This window comes from Rhopilema esculentum, chromosome 10 (assembly GCF_057945365.1).
Source record: "Rhopilema esculentum isolate cy_ngs chromosome 10, ASM5794536v1, whole genome shotgun sequence".
Taxonomy (NCBI): Eukaryota; Metazoa; Cnidaria; class Scyphozoa; order Rhizostomeae; family Rhizostomatidae; genus Rhopilema; species Rhopilema esculentum.
Window position 1 is genome coordinate 9,436,934 of NC_142824.1, and position 16,357 is coordinate 9,453,290.

The 16,357-nt window shown below is 36.9% G+C and overlaps 2 protein-coding genes across 4 annotated transcripts in view; one reads left to right on the forward strand and one right to left on the reverse strand.

Annotated features, from left to right (window-relative positions):
• Positions 1–1,629: 1,629 nt before the first annotated feature.
• On the forward strand, positions 1,630–9,371 carry LOC135691711 (skeletal aspartic acid-rich protein 2). Of its 3 annotated transcripts, XM_065209668.2 has the most exons (5): positions 1,652–1,787; positions 2,052–2,093; positions 5,476–5,616; positions 6,962–7,476; positions 8,458–9,371. In XM_065209668.2, exons 1-5 carry the CDS (start codon positions 1,700–1,702, stop codon positions 8,677–8,679), a joined length of 1,008 nt encoding a protein of 335 aa, XP_065065740.2. In that variant the 5' UTR covers positions 1,652–1,699; the 3' UTR covers positions 8,680–9,371. The 3 variants fall into 3 exon arrangements, with proteins under 3 accessions (XP_065065747.2, XP_065065740.2, XP_065065757.2); XM_065209675.2 differs by lacking the exon at positions 2,052–2,093 and having other exon boundaries at positions 1,630–1,787; XM_065209685.2 differs by lacking the exons at positions 1,652–1,787; positions 2,052–2,093 and adding an exon at positions 4,574–4,724.
• Positions 8,845–16,357, reverse strand: part of LOC135691700 (ribosomal oxygenase 1) — a 39,218-nt gene continuing 31,705 nt past the window's right edge. Inside the window, exon 17 of the mRNA XM_065209657.2 lies at positions 8,845–13,618. The gene's annotated coding sequence lies outside the window, so the exon portion shown is untranslated. The remainder of the gene's footprint in view (positions 13,619–16,357) is intronic.

Here is a 16,357-nt window from a genome sequence, read left to right on the forward strand (position 1 = left end):
TGTTGTTATTTATGACATTAGCATGTTATTTTACACCTTAGTCAAAAACTATCTATAATCGAAAATAAGCTTCAAATTTTTAAAATGTTTTGAAAAAAATATTTGCAAAGAGAGGGAATCAAGATTAGTTGAGTGCCCCATTTTTCTGACCACGCCCATTTTGAACCCCTTAAAATAAGAAAGGTTTTATAGTATGATAGAGGAAGGAAGGAAGGTTGAAAACTTTTCTGTACTCCGAGACAATACAACTAAAAATTTGCTAAATATGAATATACAATCGCACAAATCTAAACAAGTTTTATAAATTTTCTTTGATTAAACATTTTAGTTTGGTGTATAAATTCTAGGGTTTGTTCAAGTATGTTTTTATAGACGCCTTTAGGAAACGGAAAAACCTTCAAAAGTTGCATTAAACGCTGTTTGGAAAAAAAAATTCGGAGTACTTTGCCGGTAACACAATGCAGTTGCAATGTAATTGGTTAGACCTTGGGTTCCTAGTTTAATAGCCGTTGTTCAATAAAATGATTTTCATCTTCTCGCAAGGAGCCATAGATTTTATTCGAATTCTGAGGTGGAAAAGCAGGGGGAAGCTAAAGAAAATTCTTAAGGTCTGACCGTTGGCAATTATACAACCTGTCCAGACAGCTTCCAGGAAGGTTCTGGCATCTAGGGGTGTCTTGTCGATAACTTTTCAGAAATATCGGCAAATAAAGGTTTGCTCACCTACTTTGTCGGCAAATGGGATCGGTGCAGTCCCCTCGTGGACAAAAGCTAGCTTGAAGGGGCTTAGCTTGAAGGGGCTTGGCTTGAAGGGGCTTGGCTTGAAGGGGATATAGAGGGTGTGACACCTCCCATTTCTTCATGTGTTTGTCAGTAAATCTTGAGCAGGTCTAAAAAATTATTATTTTGTCGGCAAAATTGCCTATCGGTGGGTGAAATTGCACCTGAATTCTCTTCATCAATGTCATCGTCGGTAAATTTTCCTGCCCTCCACCCCCTTGTCTAGAAGGTCAAGCGACACCATTGTTCAAAACAGTGGTGCAATTTGCGACTCCCAGTTGACATCGTGGTTTTTGCATTTCGTTATCTACAAAACTTTGTCCAAAATGGATTTGATAGGATTTGAAATTGTCTTATTGAAATAAGTCGGTACTGAAAACTTCGTGTCGTTTTTGAATCGTAAGATATTTCTAAAGATTTTACTGGAATTTGCTACTACAGCCAAATTAGCGTTTTTAGCAGCCGAACAGGCCAAACAACATGAAATTTTTTGCAGTTCTACCTACATGTTCCTTTTTTAGCCAATATGAAGATGAAAAATATAGGGGAACTTATATAATTTATATAGGGCAAAACTATAGGGGAACCAACTATGGATAATATAATCTAGAAATTATGTATTAACCGACAAACCCAAAGCACGCTTGCACCCCATTTGGCCATGGCACTGCAGACAAGGGTTGAAAATCCATACTCCAAACTTATTACAATTGTTAATCTTTCGTTGTTTAGTGTAAAGACAGATCACTTACATTTACATTTTAACAGTTTACATTTTATATGTGGATGAGTGGACAGTAGAATGTGGCCAGACCCCCGTCCTATTTGGTGTCTAGCTCTCTTTTATTATTACGCATAATTCAAAAGATTGAATTGTGCTTATTCTGAAAGGTTTTGAAAATTGTCTTGGAAACCATTCATGCATTCTTTGAAATGCAAGCTGCCATTTAATTGTGGATGGTTCGATGTATTTTCTCCCCACACAGAACAGCCAAAACCAAGTAGAGGTATGTGATTTCCTTAACACTTCTTCAAATCAGTTTTGCAACTTTGTAATTGGAAGACATTGTGTAAACGGAAACGGAGTCTGAGCAAACCCTTAAATTTTCCTTGAAGGACGCTGCATCATTTTGAATACCAATGAATAAATAATACAGAAAAACAATGAATTTTCTCAAATGCAAATGACCCAACACATTCATTGTTGTGTTAGGTGTGATTATTGCAATTGCTTGTAGTAGGTATTGTTAGATTTTGTTCTGATATCTCAGTTGCTGATTCTTCACGACGGTTCACGCACAAAACCAAGCAAGGTAAAGGTTTGCCTTTTTGTTGTTCTTTATTCTAGGCCATGCAACTTTTTTGCTTCGATCTCTGTTATCAAGTTTCTAATAAGTTATTAAGGATCACATTCGGAAACAAGTAAAATTGTTGTTTGCAAATGCATACTACGGCGGTTGACGCCTCAGCTCGGGCCTAATGGAAACAAGCAGTAGTATTTATTTGACACTTAGCATTTAAAAGGGCGGCTTTTTTAGCTAAACAGGCAAAGGGAATATTTGTATCAGTATGCTTTCATGGGTTTAGATTAGAAGCACTCTATGCGACGATGTAGGAAGAAAAAGCTTAACCTGTGTATCTTGACCTAATCTTTGCAAACATCCTTTATGAATTACTCTGGCTTCCTACATGGAGTTTTTTCTTTTAGAAGTTAGGCATTGGTGTTATTTTCGTTTATATGCAGCCACTATCGCAGGGAATCATTATGAAATGACCGAATAATGCTACAATAAATAGGACTCGCGCGTGCCAATATCTAACTTAAAAGGAATTATCTTTATCAAAAAACCTTGGGAAAGTCCAAATAAACTTTTTCCATTTTCGAAATGGAGAGGCACTGCTTTCCGTTATCATGAGGTCGTGCGGTAGGACTTTGTGCCTTGTGTGGATTAGCTGAAAATTACAAAGTTTATCAAAATTTAGTCACAACATGTGGTTATATTATAAGTTGCTAGGGTTGCTAGGGCGCCCATCCTAAATTCTGCATCTGTATTGTTTGGGACAAAAAGCTTAATGATTTGTTTGAGCCAATCAACGTCGAGGAAGCCAGGCAACACAGCCAAACATGCAGACGTGCCGAGAACAGTAATTGTAGCCACTTAAACAAGTTTCATCTATTTCTGAGGAGTTTTACGGATATAATTAAGGAACGTATTTCTGTTGATTTTTCATTTAAGGGTTTCCTTGTCTCGGAGCATATTTGTAGTTAAAGGAGAAGATCAAATTTTGAAGATTTTCGCCTTAATAATTCCAATAATTGAGTTGAAGATACGTTTACTGCTGCTTTTAGTCGATTAGGTTGCCTTGATCTGGCTCTAGTGTCTAATCTACCTGAATATGTAGGCCTTAATATAATGAAATTCATAAATCAACAGATAATCCAGGCAGGTTTTTCAGTAAGCTAGATATTTCTGCAATTAACAAACTCTGAACGTCAATGTGCATCTCCGATGGCTCACTTACGAATGTTTATCCTTTCTCGATGGGTTCTATGCCTTTTTGAATCTAGATATATAATACGCATGTGCCATGGCCCTAAAACGGAGGTACTCAGTCCACACCAATGAGGTGTACTCTATTCACCTCATCGATCCACACTCGAGAACTTGCTTCGCACATGTAAAGACGAGGGTTCTCTTTCTTTTTTGATTGTCCTCAAATGTACTCGAAAAGACAACTTGGGGAATATCTTTGGTGAAGGGGTCCCTTTGGTCTTTTGTTTGAAATTTTGTTAACTGCAGCAGGTAAGCAACAAATTGCTAATTAAAGGAAAAATATATTTCAAACTAATACATAAATGGGAGAAACAATGATAATAAGCTTTAAGCCCTGATCAAACGATCCAACATTTCACCCAACATTTTCACGCGCAGATCGAAAAAGGACTGGGTAGTAGTTCGCGCTGAAGGCTGCACAGTTTCGCGACATTTCGATCCGAAAAAACGAAAGCAATCTCTGCCTTCCCTTTTTATTTTCTTTCAGATATTTCCACTGTCATCGCGGTCTTTCAGGACAAGCGTTGCATCCCCTATCAAGGCCGTGGCCTAAATTTATCCCCCTGCGCTTTCTTGTAGCTCCTCTGTGCTACTGTTTCTTCTTGATGCCCCTTCTTTCGCACAGAATTTGTTATATTTCGTTATATTTTCCATAATTAAAGTGTAACTGATTGCAAGCAAACGCGATTGTTGAAACGAACGAAACCAGCCCAACAAAACAACAACGATGTGATGATTGATTTTTGGCACTCTTTAGCCAACTGCGCGTGCGCAGAGCCAACAGTGTTGGGTGAGGTGAGGTTGTCAAACGATCCAAGACAATAGAATTGTTGGACGTCGGCACCCAACATTTTTGACCTTAGTCAAATTTCGTCCAACATCGAAATTTACGATTTTAGGTGACCCAACAAGGTGGTCAAATGATTCAATATTTCGCCCAACACCATGGTTTGTTTCCATCGTTTTCGTATTTCTCCGAAGCTGTGTTTTCGTACGATACGACAACGAAGAAGAAGTCAATTGTAACTCTAACGTTCAATTTATATCAACATTCAATTTCAAAGCTAAAACTAAAGTACAAAGAATTGATTGTGTTGCAATCCCCATACATAATAAGATTTCCCCATAGCAACACAATAATAAGAAACATCAATAGGATGCTAGCCGCCTACACCTCGGGGTTTTCTCCAAAAGTCTAGAGAAGTAATCAAATATTGTTCATTTGGTGTGTGTAGTAGCTAGTTTGCTGCGTGTGGGCTAACAGTAAGGAAAAGAATTATCTTTTTGGTGGAAATACAGCTAGAAGTATACAGTAGAATCCCGTTATAACGTACTCGGTATTACGTACTTTCGGATATAGCGTACTGGTGTGCTTGGTCCCGGCAAAAGGTGTGCTTGGTTTTAGTCAATTTTTAGTTACCCTCGTTACAACGTACTTCGGTTATAACGTACCTACTACACTGGTCTTTCAAAGTACGTTATAACCGGATTATACTGTATATGAAATGCCGCCTTTTTTGCAAGTTCTTATCGAGTACCGAAGTGTGACGTCATCAAAAAATCTAATTTTAGAATTTCTAATTTTAGCATAAAATACCTCTTAACAAGCAAAATCAGTAAGGTATGTTCAAAATTGGGCGAGATATGACCAATGAAAGACTTCAAGTTTGCTAACGGAATACTGTTATTCTGGCCTGGTTTATGAAGTTATGAACCAAGTTAGAATGTTTAAAGACAAGTTAGAGAGGTTTGATGTGGAAAGAGCCTGTGCTTACATAGCCATATTTCAGCCAATTTGTAACACATTCAGCTTATTGTTCACATTTCGGTACTGTATTAAAATGTGCATTTCTGCTGTCCACCATCTGCTGTCCTTACTATTGGCTAGAAGTCCAAGGTTGTTTTTGGTGTTTGTGATTGCGTGGATGGCAAAATCTGCAGTCTGTGTTTTTAACAATTTTCATTGTTCATCATTTTTATTTTCATGCCTCGGTTATTCTAGTTTTATGACTCCCAGGTGAACCTGACAACACCTGAATGGACTTTCCAGAACTACCTACTCTAATGAATATTCCTGAATTGCGGTTTTTTCGGATCCAACTTAAGGTGTTGATGTCTGAAACACAGTTTTTTCTTCCAGGTGTATCTGGAATGATGCTTCGCACAATTGTAGCAATTGCTGCCATATTTGTTCTCTGCTGTGATGCAGACAAGAATCTGGAGGATGGTGATCTCAAGGTTAACATAAGAGGACAATCTGGAAAGATCACGTTTTCAAGAAGTAAGGCTGCATGCTTTCAGATTTATCTTTCAATACATTGCTCAGGGCAGTGCTGGTACGTTTACTAGTTGGGCCTTCCTGGACATCGTGACAACCGTTCTTCCACGGGATGGTAGGCGGTAGTGGAAGGAACGATAAAAAATTTGCTGGAATACCAAATAAAATGTGAACTGAACCCATTCCTCAGATAAAATTTATTTGCTTTGTCCCTCAATAAAGCTTTTCTTACTTATGTAGCTCGGTTAATATTGCAAATTTCTCTTTGTTTGCCCATTGATAACACATGTGTAAACTCCTTTTTGAATGAAATGCTGCAATCAAAACTGAATAGGTAGAAAATGCTGATAAAATGAAATTTTATCAGAGTTAATTATACGAGGGAGCTTTTTTACTTTAATTGATAGAATGCATTTGTTGATGTTTTTCTCTTAGTAAGAAATAAAGTTGTGTTTATTTGATAGGCCAATAAAAAGAAATTAGAAGGTTCTTGATTCGCATCAATTAAATCACATTTTAGAAAGTCACTTCACGGTTCATGTTAATTAGTACCTGCGCAAATTTCCGCCACGTTAATTTGTCCGTGTGCTAATTTTTTTGTAATAAGGTAGATACAATTTAGCAGAAATGAGAATAATAAGCAGTTATAAGCAAGGATTTCTTACAATTGCTTTAAGCAAGGATTCTTTCCCGGTTCATTTTCAGTTATACGTGGTGTATTTAAAAGATTTGCCTACTGATTATTCTTACAAAAAGATGAACCGCCCTCCGTTGTCTAAGGAATCATCACAAACAAAAGGCATCTTGTTGAGAGCCAGGGGGGAAGAGTAATGAAAATAAGAAAATTACTTCTGTGTGAATTTCTTGCTTTTATTCTAAAAAAATTCAAAATTCCTTTTAAGCTAAATGATGAAATTGCTGTACTAACCAATAATCAGAAGCCAGTCATTCTGTAAATTCTACTTACTTTTGGTTGACTTTTGACATTACCATATGAAAATGAAATTTTCTACAGAGTTCTTTGACCATCGCTTACTGCTGGCTGGTAGCTCACAAAATGAACTAAGTTGTACCAATTCCCTTGTTCCACCATGAATGATCCGTAAAAATTGTTCCACCATGAATAAATTTTCACAAATTAGAAGTAGGCGTTTTATTATTAGGCGTGGTCAAAAAGGGCGTGGCATATTGTATCTGAGCCTGGCCGTCCCACCAAACCTGGCTTCGCCACTGACCCTCCCCCTTTATCCAAATAAAAAAATAAAAAGGCAACAGAAACTACGATTGCTGCTTGTTATTTCATTTATTGTAGTTATAATGAAGTTTGAGGTCGATTTTTTTCTTTTAGAGGGTAATTCTCTGACCGTCAATTTCGACTACATCAAAGAATTGGATAAGGATGGCAATGAAGTTGGTACAAGTGGCAGTAAGAAGCATTCAATCAACAGTTTTGCCAAAGAATCATTCACCTTCAAAACAGCTGGTTTGAAAACAGAATACCAAAACATTTCTGTCAAGCATACCCAGTTTGAAGCAACAATTTCTGGTCCTGGAGCAAAACTCATTGTTGATATCTTCATCTTTAAAGGAAGTGGAAATATTAAAACTTCCAAAAATGAGACGTTGGAAGTTAAGAAGGGTACTGCCAAGTTTAACATCAAGTTAGAGAGCTGGACATTCTGTGGAGGAAGTGGAGGAGACTCTTGCTCAAAAGGCGGTGCTCAAGAAATTGGTAACCAAATAGAATTGGGTATTGAGATTAAAGGAAAAAAGAAGCCATTAAAGAAAGGAAAAGGAAAAGGAAAGGGCCGCAAAGTTGAGACATTTGACCTTGGAGATGGTGATTGTACTCTGAGTGGTGCAGTGAGTATAACTTTGACAACTTGTTGAACAAGTTAACAATATCACGTTCCGCGAAGCAGGGGGGGCTATGGGGTTTTAGCCCCCCTTCTTTTTGCCGAAAATGCAAAAAAACTATCCAATGAATCACCAGTCAAGTTTCTTTGGTTTCGGTTTTAGCCCCTCTCCCCCACTTTTTCAAACCCTTAACTTTCTCGACTCTTCACTTGTCTGTCGATAGATAATTAAGTGGATTGAGCTATCTGTCAATCCGGAGGGATTATTTATTTTTTTAGTCCTAGAGGTGGAGGGGGAGTGGGGCTTAAAAGAGAGTAGGGCTTGTTAGAAAGGGGGCTTATTAGTAATTCAATGTAGAAGATGTTATTAAAATTCCATTAATGCATTTTTTGTTATGAAAATATATACAAATGTTCTCAAACTTTTTGCTAGCAGCTTCGAAATTTTCTTAAAAGAAATTTTCTTTTAAGGGGGGACTTAATAGAGATTTCACGGTAGCTCAAGCCACATTGGTACCTGTTTGCCTTCAAACAGTGTACATCGTCTAAATCTACTTTGCAAATAAGATACCTTTTTCGATTAGAAGGAAAATTATGTTAAAGCGACATACTTATAATGCTTTTGAAGGGAATATCACATCTCTGGCGGCCTCTTGCTCAACACTGTTTTGACTTTCAAGAGCCGTTGAGAGCAAGCCCCGAGCTCAGGGAAAACTTGAAAGATATACGTGACTTGCCAAAGTCTCAGTTATACTGAAAGAGGGCAAGATGGATCAAAGTCTCAGTCGCACTCATGCTGACACACTGAGTTGAAACTTTTTCTCTCCTTTCCCATCATGTTTTCTTTTCTCCCCTCTTCTTTCTCTATCTTTTCTTTCTTTTCCTCATCTACTTACCCTAGCTATCTATTTTCCTTCTCGACACCCTTGCTGACTTTTAGGATAGATGACTTACATTGCGTTTAAGAAATAACTATAATTTTCTATAGGTCGAAGTTGATGGTACTTGGAAAGAAATGGTCGCTTCCTACCCAAAAGTTGAAACTAAAGGTGCCAAGACACTGTTCATGTTCCGCTTTCCGAAGTTCAGCAGCAAAGTCATCTATGACCCAACAGTGGAGCTTTCCGCGGCTGGTGGAAGTTCAGCATTGAAAGTTGGCATCTTAACAGTGCTTGCATCCATCTTGGCACTTATTAAGATTCTTTCGTAAATTCCTTCTAATAAGACTGTGAACATTTGCTTACTGCTTCATTTCTGTAGTTTGTTTAATGTGCTAACTTCATTTTTATGACACAGATTATTTGTTCTGTTTAAAATCATTTGTTCAAGTTGACTTGGTCATTTGATAGGCCATACCGAATTTTTTGAAAAGCACCGTTTTCTTTGGTTTTTACTGACAACAGCTGTTTACGTTTTCATATTGAACAGGGGTGAAACAATGATCCCCAACTGATTGTTGGAACAGATGCACTTATCCAATCATACAAGGAAACAGGAGGAGAATTTTAGAAAGCACACCAGCGTTGCAACCATCATTTGCGCATTGCATTTGTCGAAATTCAACAAATTAAAAAGCACTTCCCCATCTACTTGGACCTTATTATCAAGAATAGAAGCTGCTCCTGTCCACCCCATTACTTTGGATATCCCGCTAGATTTTGTGACTACGGTGGTCGAGCAACCAATCAAGAATAGCCAAAACTAAAAACACAAAAATCACACAATCCCCCCTTCCCTTTTCCTCGCATTCAGAACCTGTAGTAAAAAATATGTATTACGAACCATTCAGCTGGACTAATTATCTTTTCGTAATTGTTGCTTCACCTATCCATTTATCGCTTTAAGTGTCAATCTTGCTTGCATAGTCAATATTAATTAAAATTGATATTGCTTTTGTGTCTACCCGCTTTTTCTTCAGTTTTATTTCTTGTCATCGGGCTTCTACTATATATATACAAATATAAGGCTCAAAAGTGGGTACATTTGTAAGGCATATAAACTTTTTTAAGAGTACCTTGATTTTGGTGAGCCTCAGAACAGGAAAGGATGTGATGAATACCTTTCTACAATTTTCTTAATAAAAAATACCAAAGTTTAAAAAAGAAAAAGCAGATCAGCTTGCCAGGAACATTGGCATTTTGTTGTACATCTAGATCGATAGGGTTTATTTCATTCCCTAATCGAGTTTATCCCAGAAGCCTTGAATGCTGATGGACTAAAAAGAGAGAAGAAAACATCTTCTGATTCTTTTACTTTGTCGTTTCCAGGATAAGGAGACAGACGCAGTGCCGTAGAAAAAGTGGAATTTTTGGAGAGCCCAACAGTTGGACAACAATAGAAACAAAACGAATAAAGAAATAATAGAATAATTGAATAAACGAATAATAGAAACAAAACATCTCTTTGGCAACAGATAAAGTTCGGTCCTGCTACGGTCACTGGAGACCAGTGGCTACGGTCCATAGATATGCTACGGTCAAACTTTTCCTCCGCATTCACACTTCCCTCTAACATTTCCGTTGTAATTTCACAAAAAAATCTAACATGGTGACATCGTAAAACTCGATTGGTATAATTTTTTCTTTATAAACTACTGGAAATAAATCCAGTTTGCAAATCGTTTAATAAGACCGCAGCTAGCAACATACAACAGGTATATTAACGTTGCTAAGTGCATTAGAATTGTTTGGCAACGAAAACAGTAAAGGTGAACTACTCCCTTTACAGTTTGCAATCTCTTTTATACCTGTTGTCAAGGCCTCGTTCAGAAATGAATAATATTTGGTTAAAAAGAGAAAACAGATTTGATTATTGCCACTTCTCCATCCAAAAACACAGTTTTTAAAATCGAAATTAATCTGGTTAACTTGGCTATTCTAGAATCTAGAGCTCATATAATACCATACGTAGACTTAAAATCATGAACTTTTTATGAAAAACAGGTTCTTTTTAAAAAACAAACAGGTACTTTTCCTTTACCTATAAACTTTGCATGCATTTACATCAGAACCGCGACTAGTTGCATATGTAAAGAAGCAATACAGCAAAGCCAGTTTGTGATGTGATACAGGTTCTCTAAGTTTAGGAGTTTAATTTGAACGGTAGGTCAATGTCATTGAGTTATTTTCTCATTTAACATTTCTAACATTGATGAGGCAAAGCAAAACAGTATCTAGTGCCCAGTTCCCAGGACCAATGTACTTCGTTAACAATCATGTTTCTGCGCGGGAGTTCAACTCTCGGCAATAATGTCTCTGTGTGAAACTCGTTTCTTTTTCCAAACACAAATCTGTACGTCTGGGAACAATTACTCATTCTAAATATAGAAATTTGGTGCCCCTCTCGGAACGGATCCCGACCCAATCCTTTTTAGATCCCAACTTGTGAAAGCATACATACTGACATACATACATAATTTATATTATACAGGTTATCTTAAGGCAGCTTAGGCAGCTGATGTAGACCCGTTTTTTACTTTGTCTATAAAATATTTGTCAAATAAATTATGAAACATAATGGCTTTTCTAAGAACAGGAACGTAGCTAAAAATTAAAACTATAGAAGGAGCCTAATTAAAACACATCTATTCAGCCTTGTCTAATAATACCAAGATGAAATGATATTTATCAAGATTTTATCTTGATAATACTGATAGCAAGGGTCAGTTGTGTGAGTTTCTGTTGTGTGGCTTTATTCGAACTTTACGGAGAGGCTTTACTGAGCAGCACACAACGATGACGTCAAATTGAGTCAATCCTGCCCTAAAAGGCTGACTAATTGACAAAGAAAATCCCTAACATTCCTATGAAAACCTGTTTAAGTAAACAAACTAATAAATTATACAAAATACCAAATACCATACAGTCAGCAACAGTATCATTTATAGAATCTGTACACCATAAATTCTTGCGAATTTCAATGACGTCATTATGGCAAGGGTATCGTCAGATTCAAACATTTTCACTGAAAAACCAGACCTATCTATAAAATAGCATCAACGGTCGAGAGTATGTAAGTACGCAAGTGTCCCCAGTTATTGAATGATCACTCCGGGGGCCTTTGAGCCAGAGGATATTTCAGTTACAAATTTAAGGGAAATCCATTGTTGGTAATGCTTTGCTGCATCAAATGTTTTTGCTTTTAAAGTCCGTTTAACTTCGAAATGCATTCGACGTTATCTGTGCTATGTTGCGCAGCTCTTCTGATTAACTTTATAATCGAATTTTGGATTTCAAACCATGTTTCATATATCATTATCGTGTTTTATTTATATTATTATCATCTTACGACGGATAAAACAATGTCATCTAAACTTATGAACTAAACTAACTACAAAGCAAGTAATCCTTTTAGAAACTTCTTCAATTCAAGTGGTGATTGAAATACTCTTAAATTTTTGCTCGTATGTTATAGTACATTATTATATCTTATGACGTCATCACTTAAAATTCAAAATTATACATAATGACGTCATTGCCTAACTCTAGCCTTTAATATTGCAATACAGTCAGGCCCTGCAAATAAGAAGCGACTTTTAAAAACCTTTACGCTAAGGTAATTCCTGAAAGGCCCTGTTTTATAACTAACATTTTAGGCTGTTCTTGATAGGGCATTCAAGATGTTAAAGATGTTAATTTTAAGGTGTTAAAATAAAGTTTATTTATGGGCGACGGAATACTATAAAGCTTTAAGTATATAAGAACACTCACTCTCAAATTAAATACAAATAAGAATGAGTTAAAATGCAATTTGTATGGCGAATCATGATAGTACCTATTTGTAAGAAAGCATCTAACCAAACCTTGGAGATTTAAAAAACTTTTAAGAAACTTTTAGCCTAGAAATTGAAAAAATATAGTAGAAAAACAGCCTCTTATTCGCTGGGCCTTCTGTGAAGTTAAAATAACGACAACATGCGAGAGCATTGCACACCATTCTGTACTGCTTGATTACGTGACCTCAAAAATATTTACCCGGTACTCGTGAACTAATTGAAGTCTATAATATATCTTAACCACAGCCAACGGTTCATCAATCGTTGGCAAAGGCTGCTGCCCACTCGTCCGGTTACGAAATTGAATCGAAACAAAACAGTTTATTCAGCCGGAAAAATTAACCACGCAAATTGATAAGATAGAGGAGGAAGGGGCTGATGTTGTAGATATAAACCCGGTAGTCAAGTCAACAGTTACCCTGGGTATCATATGATTTTCATAGCAACAAGACGCTTTCTGTTCGTTCAAAGTCCAGAAAATATTGCCCCTCCACGGCTGTGTAAAGCCCAATCTCCAGTGAGAAAAAAAACTGCGAAATGCGAAAAAGTTCGCGCGAAATACGTCTTAGGCATGCGCAGTGATCTTTTGCTGGGATTTCTCGCGAAGAATTTCTCTGCGAAAAAAAGTTAAAATGAGTTTAACTTTTTCGCTTTTCGCTTGCGAAATCCTTCAACAGCCAATCATATTCCGTATTCTTTTGTCACGCTTCCAAACTTTACATTCCAATGTCGTGAGGTCAACAAAAGCATTCAAAGGAATTTGTCGTGTGAAGTATTTCGCAGCGAAATTTCGCAAGACTTTTTCTCACTGGAGATTGGGCTTAACGGGGAAAGGTTATCCAGCGATGCAATATTTTCTAAAAAGACTAATGCAAAGTATGACAGTGAGAGGAAATTAGCGTTGAGCTTGAACTTTTCTTCTTTCCTTACGAATTGTAAAAACCAAACCATAGAAATTCCATGTTTAAGAAGATTTTATCCAAAACATGCAAGCAAAATTTTGAGAAAGGAAACAGAAGTAACATTTCCTCCAGAGGATGGTTGAGGCATTTGCTCAACCTGTCAGAGGATAACCAACCAGGATAGGAGTGGCATGACAAGGATTTTGAGGTGGTACAGCTGTTTAAGAGGACAGGATGTAACAAATATTGTTTTTCTGGGATATTTTTCTTGCCAAAGTTTTTATAAGAAGGGTTTATAAAATTGTCAGAGGTGCATCTGCCACAAAGCAAAACCACAGTGTTAACAACCTAGCAAAAACTCAAATCCCTCACCTTCATTAAATGGTATGATTCCAGTTACTGCCCTGTGACGTCAAGGTATGATGTCAAGTATCTCTTTTTTAGCGACTTCTTCCTTGTATTCTTAAATGAATCTAAGACAGAGTGATAGAAAAAGATATTAAACCAAATACGTAAAAACCCTAGCGGTGAAGAAGTGACAAATTTTCCCAATCTTTCAGGCAAAGCGAAAAAGAGCCTATTTGCAGAAAGGTACCGTTTTTGATTAAGTGTGCTCCCACCACTTTTAAACGATTCCTGATCCTATAGATCAAAATGGTCTGTTTTAAACAGACAAATTCTAAACTTGGCTAAAATTTAGGCAAGCACAGCAAATATCTTAGATAAAATATCTTTATACAGAAATATTAAGTTTTATTGGGTCCATAAAGCAAAAAGAAAAGTTATATTGGATTATTCCCCACAGGTTGCTTTTGTGCTGTTCAAAATTCTTAGAATATGCAGCTTTTAGGAGGATAATCAAAGAAATCTGGTCCGCATTTCCAAGTGAAAAAAGGAGTAAATGAAAGCAAGGAATACACAGACTATGCCTGTAATAAATAAGAAGAAGCTGGTTTTTGGAGCTTTCGTTGACAAAATTTCAGAATTGTGTGGTTATTAGCATGCAATGTAAGACGCTCGAAAAAATCACAAAATCCAAGCATGTCTAAGATCAAAAGAACTTGTAGCAGAAGCAAAGCTACCGATATTACAGGCCTTGACATGTCCCTGCACGTCTTTATTAATGGTTGCATTGATACCAATAATTCTATACCATATCTTCTAGGCTACAGCTCCTAGGCTACAGCTCCTAGGCTACCCCAAAGGCGTGGTTTTGCTTTTGTACAAGATTGAAAGACACAGTTCTCGTTAGAAATTTAAAATACCAGTAACTAATAGCAATTACAAATCACAAAAGTCATAAGAATTCGCAACTACAATCATAATTAGCCTCGATGCACCTAGTGCATCCACAGGAACTGCTGGATACTCAGTTAAGGGTGATAGATTCCGGCTCGAGCTAGCATACTTATTAAATAATTTATGATTATATTTTCATTACAATCGCCACCTGAAATGTTTTTATCGGGCTGTCAAAATATCTAAAAGCATTCGAATAAAAGTTATCGATAAAACTGCCGGTGTCGTTTAAATGATAAACAAAACCCGAATATCCGGTTTTAGATGCGACAAAAATCCAGACCCAGAATTCTTTGTCAAACCGGTTTTACGTGTCTGTTAACCCGGGTCAGGCATTTGGAATTTCGTACTGTAAACGATCAATTGTTTTTTCAGGGGACGGGTTGGAGCTAAAACCTGGTTCAAACTGAACCTTAGTTGACTTTTTAACACTGCAGCTGATTTCACCCACAGTTAGCCACCATCTTCTCTGCTGCTGACTCAAGGCCAATGATTATGTTATTCATTGATATTTCCTCGAAAATCCGTTAATTACGTTTTGTAAATGTTCCCACAATTTTTACGTGAAAGTCGGGGTTGTCTTTTTTCCTTGAAAAGGCTAACTATCAATGAAATTTAAGCCAGGCACATTTTTTAAATCTATACTTCATCTTTGAATAGTTTTGATCAGCAATATTCTTTCAAAATTTTTCCTTTTAAGAAGTGTATATTTTGAATGCAAAAATATAGATGTTTAAATTTTCTGTGTAATGTTTTGGCGAGTGATATGAGCTTGCTGAGAGCAAATGTCTTGTGAGATGTCAGCGAGGGCATGATTGATATAGTGCCACAGTGTGAATTAAATGCCAGGGAACCTGGATTATTTTCATTTCTGCGGATGGGCATGGGGTCCGTTGTTCTATCTTTATTTCGCCTCCATCATGCAAGTTTCTTTACAAACAGATGTGATATAAAAAATACGTATATGGATACTTATTTTGATATACACTTATTCGCAATAAGGACAATTTTATAAGAAACTGAGCCAGGCCAAACATTTTTTTGGAGGGGTAAAGAGGTGCTTTTTGCCGACAAAAAGGGCGTGTCTCGCTATTCAAGGCTGTGATCAAAATATAAATACTCTTGCATGCTGTTTTTATGCGTTTCTATTTCAAAATTCATACCTTAGTGCCATTCTTTGAAAATTCAGCTATTACAGAAATGTTAATATGTTACAATTGTTGCGAAAAGGTTACAGGGTGAGTACAAAAACCGCTTTTTTGCCGTGCAAAAATCATAAAAGATGGACAAAGTGCCGACGGACAAAGTGTCGGGTGCCGCACCCCCCTCCGCGCTCCCCCTTTGGCGACACCCCTGAACGGAGCCTCCAAATTGGAAGCCAAGATCAAATTAAGAAGAAGCTGAGACTGAGCTACCGTAAAATGTAATTTTGAACATTGTTGTGAAACATCCTTAATTTCATCTCAAAAACGGTTGTCTTAGCGACTCTGTTGGAAAATGAGGCCTGAGCACCCCCTAAAGCACACTAGCTAGGAAAATTGCACTGCATATATCCAAATAATTTCAGAATAAATTATAAACAACCCAGTCTTAAATTTTCTAAAAAATTTCAATTTGCTGGCTGTTATAAAAAAAAACTCAAGGGCTATCGAGCGATGTATCCATATTACGTGTATCGTAAAGAAGTCATGAGATCACTTGAAGGGTTATCGAAAGAAACCGTTTTGCAGCGCTTTGTCGGGCATCGGCCTTCCTTAAATGAAGATATAAACTGTTTACCTTAAATTTCGACAATTTTGAGTTTTGATTTCGACAACACAAATGCGAAGTCAATGTTTTGAATCGTTTGTTTTTGAGGTAACTTATATTTTCTTCATTGATAAAAAAAAGACAATTTACTTGAGCTCAGCTTT